The sequence below is a fragment of the Dermacentor variabilis genome, chromosome 8 (genome assembly GCF_050947875.1).
Source record: "Dermacentor variabilis isolate Ectoservices chromosome 8, ASM5094787v1, whole genome shotgun sequence".
Taxonomy (NCBI): domain Eukaryota; kingdom Metazoa; phylum Arthropoda; class Arachnida; order Ixodida; family Ixodidae; genus Dermacentor; species Dermacentor variabilis.
The window spans coordinates 14,019,614-14,031,146 of record NC_134575.1 but is presented as its reverse complement, the minus strand read 5'-3'; the positions used below and the strand labels follow the sequence as shown (position 1 = coordinate 14,031,146).

Sequence of the window (11,533 nt, the reverse complement as noted above, 5' to 3'; positions counted from 1 at the left end):
GGGATGTCACTTAACACAAAACATATAGCGCTGTATTTCATACGCTGGAGCGAGCTTTTGAATTCTGAAGAGTTCCGGAAGCAAATTATTATTACCACATAAATATTATTTGTTTAAAATAACAAATATTTTCCTGAAAGAAATCGCTCTTCACGGCGTGAAATAAAATTGTACTCGTTCTTATGTTTTTCTTTGATTTCAAACTATGGTTGGGAATTACATGTTTATCAACGAGTTATATGTAACGGTGAGTTAAGTTCCTCTCTTGAAACTTCTAGTGGCAATTGGTAAATTTACTATTAGTGTCGTCTATTCAACCTCTTGTTTTATTTGTAACTCGAAACGTGAGCACTGCACGTTGATTAGTTAAAGTTTGACTTGCTCATAAAGGACAAAAAAGCGCTATTGAAGTGACTTAGTAAGATTTCCGGTCGTTTTTAAATGATTGCTAATTTCGAAGATGACGAGCCCTAACGAAAAAAAGGACAAACAAACTTCGTTCTGGTTGAATTTCGCCCCGGAAACTCAGCCCCTCATTTCAATGTCATGCCATGGTTATCAATATGTTGATTCATTTTTCATTTACGCCGTCTCGTTGGCGGGGTGGTTGTCGAAAACTTGTGGATTTTACGACATGGACTGTGGTCTTTATTTCTGGAAATATAAATTCTCTTCTACTCGTTAAAAAACATCGGTTTCTGTTCCTAACGTAAGCATATATTGAAGCTCTAAATATTGTTCTTGTCGCGTTTTCACTTGAGCTATAATTTTCTAACAAATAATTTTTGTACACGTGTTTCCAGCATCTTTACGGTCACCCTCTTCGCCGAAGTGATCAAACGGAATGCGACACTACGCCGCCTGAGGCTACCTTCGTCGATGTACGCGTGCCTTGCTTCTTCCTGGGATCCAGACATGCAGTTTCCGGATCCTCAAGCCGCGACGTGCATGAAGTCCTTGTGCGCAGCCCTGCAAGAATCGAACTCGTCACTCAGCCAGCTCTCCATCGATTTGCGGCCCTTTGAGGAAGCAGAGTGCCACGCCTTCTTCGACGCAGTCGCGGACAACGGCGCAATCAAGTCCGTGGTCGTCAACTCCTTGTCCTGCATAGACGGTCTGGACCGAGTCTCCACAACTATTCGGGTGCGGGGACTTGCTGATCGTGTTGTCGTCGAAAGCCTTTGCAGTCGCCACAACACCAGGCAGCTGCAGCAATGTCCGCAAATCTACAATGCAACTATCAGAGTGAGCAGCACAGTGCCCAACGTCCCGTCCTCGGTTATCAGAGCTTTACGTGTTGTCAGCGGTTGCAAGCACGTAACTTCCCTGTGGGTTCATTGCTATCGCTTCAAACGCCATGAATTTTCCGCCCTGGCAGCATACATAAGGGGCTCCTCCACGCTTAATGAGGTAGACATAAACCTTAATCACGCTTGGGACCGTCGGACAAACCAGGAAATTCGGGACGTGGAGCGAGAACTGGTGTCAGCCCTTGCCTCTAACCTCAAGCTAGTCAGAGTCAACGTCGAAGGTCTGGTGCTTTCCTACGACGACTTGAACGTGCTCGCCCATGGCGCTAGCAAGAGTCTCAGCCTCATCGAGTTCACCGGGATTCCTGCGAGCATCTTCAACGCGATGCATCATGAAGCCCGTGGAGAGGCGAGCAGCTGTTCTGTGGACAAGGCCGACGCGTTCGCGGGAACTTCCAACCCCAAGGAGACCGCTCTGCTGGACATTCAGGTACGGCTCTGTTCTCACTGCTTTTTTGTTTCTGGCCATTACAAGGAAAGCGATGGCCTACTAAAGACAGCGCACGCACAGGAATTTACAAATTGAATCTTTAGGAGTGTCACAAGGTGGAACTCTGATTTCCATCAACATACTGCGTCATAAAAGCTACCGCTCTGCATGTCTACACATATGCGCAGAAACTAACTGTGCTTTGTTAAGAAATCTCGAAGTGCTTTGAAATTTAGAAAGCTAAATAATGTCATAAAGGGCGTTACAAGAACGCTTGTAGGAGCAAGTATACATGCAGACAAATATACATGTTAAACTTCAGCCACATCTCAGCTGAATGAAAAAACCGCCAGAGTTTACTGTAGCATACTCTGTGGGACTTACAGAGATGATTTTAGCACGGATTGGTCGCGAACACATCGATTGTTGTACCTCCGCGTTTTTAATCCTGCACATTTTAAACCAATTAAATCTATTGTTAAATCTCTCATATATTAAGCTCTTGTTTCAGGGATTTCATCAATTCAGTGTGCTTTTGCGCTTATGTTCACGTTGAGACGTTTTTCGAGGGGTGTGTGTCCAGTATGACCAAACCAGAGGAAACATTACTGCTCGAAACTGAGTTTGGCACCACGACGATCTTCTTTCGCCGTCAGGCCACCTCATAATGACCAGTTCCCCCACTGTCTGAGCCCGAAGAATATTAACGCATCTACACAGCCAGATTTATACAGGAATATCAGCCAGTGCCACTTAAGCATCGTGTATTAATGAGTCGAACGCGCTAAATGCTGAGCAATCGCGCAGCATCAATGCGGGTAATAAGAGCAATGCTTTACGCTCCACACTGACTCTGAGAGCAGTGAAATAAAGGTTGTGGGTTCGGTTCCCACCTGCGGCAAGTTGCTTTTTCATCCACTTTAATTTCCATTAGTTTATCGTTTCTTTATTTCATTTATTAAGCACAAGTAATTTCCCCTATGTTGTCCTTGGTGTCAGTGTTTGTTGGCTTCTTATGATATGACTATATATATATATATATATATATATATATATGTGAAGAGAGAGAGCGGGCAGGAGAGTCTGACCCCTTAAATACAAACACATGGACTGAGAAGTGACTTGCCTTGCAGACACATGGTGCATGAAAGCATTTTCTGCAAACTCGCTAAGCCCTCAAATTGCGTGGGTGTCAACTGAGGTCGAGTCTGCTTAATCTTTTATTACGCGTTCAAACTGTCGTGTCGGCAGCCACTGAGCCTCGTTGCCCATTGCATTTGCAACGAGGTGTATGTTGCTCACTACGGCCCTCACCATGTGACAGCGAGCAACGTGAATCATGTCGGAAAGTGCGCCAGCCCCACTCATGGCAAAGAAAGAACCGGCAAACAACTTTCTATATTGCGCTCCCTAACTGCAATTTTCGAAATATACTATCCTTCAGGGCTGAATAAAGTAGGTAATTTGCAGGCGCAAGTTGGAATCGGCTCGCTTAATACAGCGGTATAGCGGTATTTGGAGATCGCTGGGTGAGGCATTCATCCTGCAGTGGGCATAAAAGGAGCTTATGATGATGTTCATCTCGATTATCTTTCTGCTCCTACAATGGTGTTAGCCTGTCATGTTTCATTGCTCTATGTGAAATCTTTCGGTTTCAGTGTACGGTGCTTTTCGTTAAAATGCTAATATCCCGTTGTGTAGACTTCATATCGGCAATCTATGATATTATGTCTGCCACGATATGCACGGCCACCTTCAATTTCTTTATCACTTTGTATATGCACTTCACTTCCGTTTTCGCGTACGGTGTAAAATACTTGGAACATTTTACTTTTGCACGCTTACGAATACATTGTTTTTTTACTTTACCAACCATGGCTAATCTCTCTACTTGTAGGAAGCGACCAGAAGGAATGCATCCGCCGTCTTGGACGCTGCGCAGTTCGTCCTACGCACACAAGACGGCGTTGAAGGCATACGGGCCATCGAGCTGATGCCTGACCACCCACGTGTCGTCGAAATGGTGAGGGAAGAGGCTGACGTCACAAAGGCCGAAGCGAAGACGATGATCAGCAGCGCCCTGCGTCGCGCCCAGAGCCGCAGCCTTGACGACTTCATGACAATGGTTGGCGTTGTCAAGTATGCGGTTGAGTGCCATAGGGATAATGTTGTCGGGCGCCAGCTCGCCGACATTAACCACGAGTGCTGGCTCCACATTCGAAGATTCCTGAAGATAGCGGACGTGCTGCCCAAATGAGGAAGTCAAGGTCAGTGGTGACAATGTAACACAATTTGTCTTTTGTATAGGATTGGGGCTTGAAAGACCTGCTCTTTTGATACAATAGGAAGCAAGTGAACATGATTGCCTATAAACAAAAATAAAATGAACAAAAATTTATCATAGACTTCTGAAATGCCATTCAGCAGTGAGACGAATTTTGCAGTTTTACGTGCCAAAAGCACGCTTTGATTATGAGGCACGCCATAGTGACGGATTCCGGATTAATTTTGACCACCAATGGATATTTATCGGCCCCCAAAGCAAGGGACATGGGTGTCCTTGCATTTCGACTCCATCGAAATGTGGACGCCGCGGCGGATATTGTTTCCATAGACAGTGTGGGCAGTAACCTTAGAATTCTTAAGTTTGTTATATTGCTCTTACGGGTGCCATTAGCAACTTCTTTGTTTTGAGTTAGATTACGCAAATACTGTCCCGGCACAAAGAGATAAAAGTGTAACATATAAAGTCAACTTAGATTGAAAGGTTAAAACTTCTGTCATAAAAAAGTCAGTTTGAACCGAAAAGCGAAGCATCGATGGCGATAGTAAATTAGTGAGCAGCTAGACGAAGTAAGGACAGTAGTTTTATCGCCATATAAACTTGTAAACATACGCATATGAACTAAATTAGGAAGCATGTTGTCACATGCGCACAGGGAATCACGAACACAAGCCAACGTGAACCCCGGAGCCTTGCGCGCGAGCCTCCCTCATTGCCCCCCTTTGCGTGCGCGAGATTGAGCCGCTATTGGCGGCTCACCGTCGCACACTTTCACTGGCACATAGAGCATACAACTCGCTGCGACGATTTTATCGCCCTTGGAGTTGATACGGAACCTAACAGTGACGGCAGAAATGCGCTTCGTGTGTCCGTATAATTGCTATCGCAATAATAAATATTTCATTCGTAACTGGAATCGTCTTTGTAAGATAGAAAGTGTTGAAAGTGTAAAATTGACGTGGTGCCATCTATTTTGTACTATGGCATCTCTCCTGAGGTGTCAGGACTGGTTTATCTATTGAAAGCTGCAAACTGTATAGATATGTAAGGGTTACGTACACTCGTCCGTTTCGGTGCGCGCAATTCAAACCGAGGAGGAGCGCCGGGATATTCTGTGGGAATTGCTTGCGCAAGAAAGTGATAAATAGAGATGATAGTGTTAGATTTCGAGACAAACAATCTATCGATTTAACTCTGCAACATATGTTGTAGAGGGGTTTCTTTAAGCTATCATAACCTCATACTTTGCATGCATGCGCAAATGCTCTAACTTCCCACACACCTGTAGCGCGAGAGTATTAGGGTACTATAGGGTATTTACTAATTTGAGTCACTATCATTTCCTCGTTGTGTTCTTAATGCTTCCAATTAATTTTATCAATATGTGCTTCACCCTGCAGACTTCTGCAGCAGATCTTGACGACCTCAGGGGAGAGGAAAACAAGGTGGCTCCTGCTGGCGTCGAAGAAAAGCTCTAAATAGGGGCTATTCGTCTCAACGACTAGGACGAGGTTGTGCACCTCTTGACTCTTCCCGTTCGCGACACCGCCGAACCATAAAGCTGTTACGAAGCCATTGAACACTGTTTCGCAACGCCCATGTGAAAGTGTTCCAACTTCTTTTTAATTTGTCTTGAAGTGTTGTTTATGTTCAAGCAGCGTCCTGTCATGTTGCTCTAATTGCATACCGTGGCATGAACGGTGTTGGGATGTCAGTTGACACGTGCTAATTTGAAACAGTAAGCGTTGTGGCGTTCTTTCTTATTGACCCATATTTCAATTCTGAAAGAAGAAAGTTTAGATATATATCTCTCTCCCGTTACTATGTGTTGTTGCTTTAATTTGCATTGTGTACTTTGAAGCGAGTCAGTTCAGGCACCAATGCCCATAGTTTTATTGAAGTAAAAAGTAACACGCAATAAAGCGACTGTTTGGCATTCTACGTGTTTATTACCATGTGATCGTGTGTCGATAACATTCTTACTTTTTATCTTAGTCTGTCCATAAGTGTCAACTGCCAGGAATTCATTGCTGTGCTGTATCTTGTAATCGTCATGCCTGCCGAAAGTAAGTAATAATGCACGTGTGTTTCCGCAGTGGAGTTCGAGCCAGCATTTAGAGCTGGAATCGGTTCCCTACAAACGTTGAATGCGAGAGACGGAAGACAACGAACTTGAATGTAATAACAACGCAGGTGTCATGAGTATTTTGTTGAAAATAAAGAGAAGTCAGTGTAACGCGTTTTTTTTTTTTGCCTCAATAAAAAGTTTTCTTGCTGCCCAGGACTAGTTTGATTTGCAGTGCCATGCTGACTGCAGCGGCCAGCATACTATAAAGTTTGGTGAGCACGATGCCGACGCAACATAAGCAGGGCATTCCGCATGACGGCGGAAAGATGGTCAATCCTCAACGAAAGCATCTCGTGCATATTAATCGAAGCACAATCACGGCAATGGAGAAGTAAGAAGACGGGAGAGGAGATAGAAACACATGGCCGTTACTGCATACTTGTTGTGGTGTCGGTGTTGGGTTGTAGCAACAGGTGGGCTTGGCCTCGCGACGCTGTGCCATTTAACGACACACAGCGCCGACTAACAGACGGCGCCGCGGTGAAGTACGCGCAAGAAGCGGGTTCTACTCAGCCGAGCACCGGACAAATTTTATAGGATTTTTTTTTAGTTCGACAGCTGCACACACGCAGTTGCGCATGCTCAGTTACACAAGTTCGCATCGAATAGCTTTTATTGAACTGTACATGCCTAGTACACATCTACTCCCACCCAGGACTATCTACTTCCAGTGAACCAAGTTGATAAAAACACGGTTACAGAGCGACAGGCAGACCGACAGACAGGTAGGTCGATACACAGAGAGACAGTTTGTCCCCGGAAAGTTCGTTGAGTACCACAAGAAGGCTAGACGCACTAAATTATTGCACGTTTTGTTGGGCAAAGTACCACTGCATGTTACTGCGGTCTGCCTTTTTTACCCGGGGTTGTTGTAAAGAGTAATACGTGCGTCGACAAGGTAAAACTATTGATAACGAGAAGGAATATTTATTGAGCGGCACCTAGTTGTTTTATTCTTCAAGGTTCGAATATTTGCCCCTATATTTATTAGGACGTTATCTTAAGCACTGAGGAACGTGTTATTTTCCGGCTCAAATAAAAAAGTTATCGTGGCGTTTTGCCTTTTGAGCATATTTAAAACACCGGCTATGCTTACACATGCGTAGTCGAGAACGCTAAAGAAGCATGGTGAACATGTTCGTACATTATTATTATTATTATTATTATTATTATTATTATTATTATTATTATTATTATTATTGTTGTTATTATTATTTTATGTTGATCTACTCGCACAACCATTCGAGCAGGCAGGTGAGCCGGAGTCAACAGCGCTAAGAGTGCGAAACCAATATATTTAATTGGCATGTGCTTCTCCTGGGATTTCGGAAACCAAGTTGCGACTCGTTGCAGGCAGCCATAAATATAACGTTAATGTAATAGCATTTTATCGGCCGTCTTTTTTTTTTAATTCGAAAGCATGCCCTTAGGCATAATACAAAAGATGTTAGAAATACACGAACAGGTTCGACTCGTGCAAAAAATCTAGAAGTGAACGATGATGGGGTCCATGAATCCAACGTTCAAGGTCGGGTGAGCGGCCAGGCCGGAGGCCTGTTGCCCGGAGATGGCGGAGACGGCTTAGATGAAGCCCTGGGCACGTCCATAATAGGTGTGTCACTGGATTCATTTTGGATTCCTGTGTTGCAAAATGGGCACGATGAGCCGTAAGGACCATGGTATTGTTGTGGCCAGAGAGCGGTCACAGACGGGGTAAGCGCGACCCCGACACGTAGCCTCCTTAACGTAACCTCCTCTCGGCGGGTTAACCCACCAGGGCGGTCTGACCCACACGGAGGTATGAGAGCTCGTGTGGTACGTCGGAGGTTTTCCTTTTCCCGGATCAGTCGTCCACAGGCGTCTTCAGGAAAATGTGGAAGTGGGTATGTTGTAATCTGTGGGTGGGTAGCCATATCTGCTTCAAGGAGACCCGGCAGGGCTGCTCGAGGCACCCACTGGACGCGTATGAGGATATTCGTAGTGGTAGCGAGACGGTGAATGCTATCTGACAATAGAGTGGACCGAGATACCCTACGTATGTCGTGGATGGCTTGAGTCGAGTCTGTGCGAATGATGAGTTGAGAATATCGAGCATCTTGAACAGTAGGCAGCAACGCGGCCAAGCCGTCTCGTATGGCAGCAAGCTCGGCAAGGTAGGACAGTGGTGCAGGATCGGCAACATACGAGCACGTTTGGCCTGCCTCTGGTATCAATGGACACACGAGAGCTGTGTGAATAATGGTGCTATTAACACTGGCATCAGTGTATGCTACAAGAGTCGCATCGTCTTGATTGTTATCGGCACGGTGAAGGCGGGAGACATGGGCATTCGCCTGACGAGGAACCGGGCTATACAGACCACCAAGAGGCTTATTGTCACTTAATTGTACCCTTTTCCACGGAGCTACATCGGGTCTCGTGGGCCGTCTTTACCTCCGTTAGAAGTATCGTCATATCATATCGAAAAAATGGGGGCGGTTCCTCGAGGCAGCGCAGTCTAAGACAGCAGTTCGAAGCGCTCACTGTCAAGTAGGAACAATGAAAAAAATATCTGGCACGTGACATGCTTGTCACAGGCTTGAAAGGCGTACATTGAACCGAAAGAAGACTGCGTGCGTTCATGGCCTGACTGAGAGAGCAGCGGGATGCTATGCTAGAAAAAGCTCGATGCCACCATACGTCCCGTACTTTTTTGCAGCTGCATGACCGTAGCTCAACTGTTATGGAGGTAGCTAACAGAAAACCGCGGTGAGGATCCAGTTTACGCGAGCGCCTTGTAGTGTGCACAAAATCACAACTGCGAAATAGATGCGAGGTATAGAAAAGTACGTCACTTCATTAAAAAAATAAATAAACTCAGGGGCTTTACATGACAAAAACACGATACGAATATGATGCGCGCCTATAATGGGGGACTTCGGATCAATTTCGACCACCCCCAGTCTTTAACCAGCATGCAATGCACACTACATGGGTGTTTTTTTCATTGTACCTGCTATCTAATTGCCACGGCCAGGATTTGGTGTCGTTTCAATAGACGAGGGTATGCCTGGTCCCTTGTGGTCATATAGGCGGAGAGCTTTTATTTTCCCGAAGAGGAAAGGGTCTCTTCCAGGTGGCCCCCTTTTGTGCGCTGCCAGCATCAAACTCAATGTTATGTAGGCTCGATGCATGGCTTTATTAAGTTAGGGCCTCTGGACGTGTATTGAGAGCGTAGAGTCAAAATTGGTAGAGTGGGGGGAATGGAAGGGAAGTGGAGGGAATGCAGCAGTTGAATAGTGGGACGCCAGGCACCAAGCCAACCAGTAGGCAAGCTCTCCCAAGTAACAAAGGACCTAATAAAGAAACGACAAAGAATGAAATTCAAGAGATAAGATAGAATTCACGGAACTGTCAAAACTGATTAACAAAGCGAAAATAAGTGATATCAGAAATTAGAACGTGAGAAAGACTGAAGAAGCCGTAAAAAATGGACGCAGCCTGAAATCAGTGAGAAGGAAACTTGCATACGATAAACCAAGATGTATGCACTGAAAGATAAGCAGGGTAATATCATCAGCAATCCCGAAGGTATAATAAAATCAGCGGAAGAATTCTATACTGACCAGGTACAGTACCCACAGGACTCAATAGTACTCTATTCGAAACAATAATTAACAGTATGCAGAAACTCCTCCTATAACTAGAGATTAGGTCAGAAAGGCCTTGCAAGGTATTAAACGGGGAAAAGTGGCAGGAGAGGATGGAATTACACTCGATTTAATAAAGATGGATGAGACAATGCTAGGCAAACTGGCGGCTCTCTATACGAAGTGTCTATCGAATGCAAGAATCCCAGAAAACTGGAAGAGTGGAAAAATTACACTAATCCACGAAAAGGGAGACGATAAAGAAAAAAATTATAGGCCCATTAGCTTACTCCCAGTATTACATAAAATATTTACCAAAATAATCTCCAATAGAATAAGGGTAACACTGTACTTTAGTCAACCACGGGAACAGGCTGGCTTCAGGGAAGGATACTCTACAATGGATCACATCCATGTCATTCATCAGGTTGTCGAGAAATCCGCAGAGTAGGATAAGCCTCTCTATGTGGCTTTCTGAGATTACGAAAAACCATTTGATTCAGTACAGATATCAGCAGTCACAGAGGCATTGCGTAGTCATTGAGTACAGACCGCTTACGTAAATACCCTGGAAAATATCTACAGAGATTCCATAGCCAGGTTAATTCTACGCAAGAAAAGTAGGAAGATAACCATAAAGAAAGGGGTCAGACAAGGAGACACAATCTCTCTAATACTATTCATTGCGTGCTTGGAAGAAATATTCACGCTGATAAACTGGGAAGGTTTAGGAGTAAGGATCGACGGCGAATACCTCAGTAACCTTCGCTTTGCCGATCACATTTTTCTATTCAGCAACACTGCGGACGAGTTACAACTACTGATTGAGGACCTTAACAGAGAGAGTGTAAGAGTGGTGTTGAAAATTAATAGGCAGAGGACAGAGATTATGATAAATAACCGGGCAAGGGAACAAGAGTTCAAGATCGCAAGTCAGCCTCTAGAGTCTGTGAAGGAGTACGTTTACTTAGGTGAACTAATCACAGGAAACCCTGACCATCAGAAGGAAATTCACAGAGGAATAAAAATGGGTTGGATCACTTATGGCATACATTGTGAGCTTCTTACTGGGAGCTTACCGTTATCATTGTAAAGGAAAGTATACTATCAGTGCATCTTACTGGTGCTGACATATGGGGCAGAGACTGACAAAGAAGCTTGATAAGCTAAGCACCGCGGGAAGAGCGATGGAACAAAGAATACTAGGCATAACTTTAAGAGACAGAAAGAGAGCGATTTGGATCAGAGAGCAAATGGGTATAGACGATATTCTAATAGACATAAAGAGAAAGAATGGCGCTGGGCAGGTCATGTAATGCGCAGATCAGATAACCGTTGGACCATTAGGGTGACAGAATGAGTACCAAGAGAAGCGAAGACAGAAGAAGGAAGGTACCAAGGAAGGCAGAAGACTAGATGGTGCGACGAAATTAGGAAATTTGCTGGTGATAGTTGGAATCGGTTGGCGCCGGACCGGGGTAATTGGAGATCGCAGGGAGAGGTCTTCGTCCTCTAGTGGACATAAATAGGCTGATGAAGATGATGATGATTATGAGGATGATGATGATGATGATGATGATGATGATGACGAATTGAAGGGGATGGTGGCTCATTTCACTTGGAGTTTCTTTTTTCTTATTGCTCAACTGGTCACTGTGCTTCGGGAGGAATCATTAAAGGGTGCAAAGACCATGAAAAAAAAGGAGAGAAGGTAAAGGAAAATATATATGCCAAAGCATATGGCAGGTACGT

General features: G+C 44.7%; 1 protein-coding gene across 1 annotated transcript; it reads left to right on the top strand.

The window, feature by feature from the left end:
* The first annotated feature begins 809 nt into the window (after positions 1–809).
* LOC142590886 (uncharacterized) lies at positions 810–4,001 on the top strand. Its single transcript, XM_075703286.1, has 2 exons — positions 810–1,740; positions 3,638–4,001. The coding sequence occupies exons 1-2, from the start codon at positions 880–882 to the stop codon at positions 3,995–3,997; spliced, it is 1,221 nt and encodes a 406-aa protein (XP_075559401.1). The 5' UTR covers positions 810–879; the 3' UTR covers positions 3,998–4,001.
* The last annotated feature ends 7,532 nt before the right edge of the window (positions 4,002–11,533 follow it).

Bases quoted from the DNA above. Each gene is read 5' to 3' on its own strand.
- LOC142590886 (XM_075703286.1), top strand. From the start codon at position 880: ATGTACGCGTGCCTTGCTTCTTCCTGGGATCCAGACATGCAGTTTCCG. The intron at 1,741-3,637 runs GTACGGCTCTGT...CTCTACTTGTAG, and splicing joins CCGCTCTGCTGGACATTCAG to GAAGCGACCAGAAGGAATGC.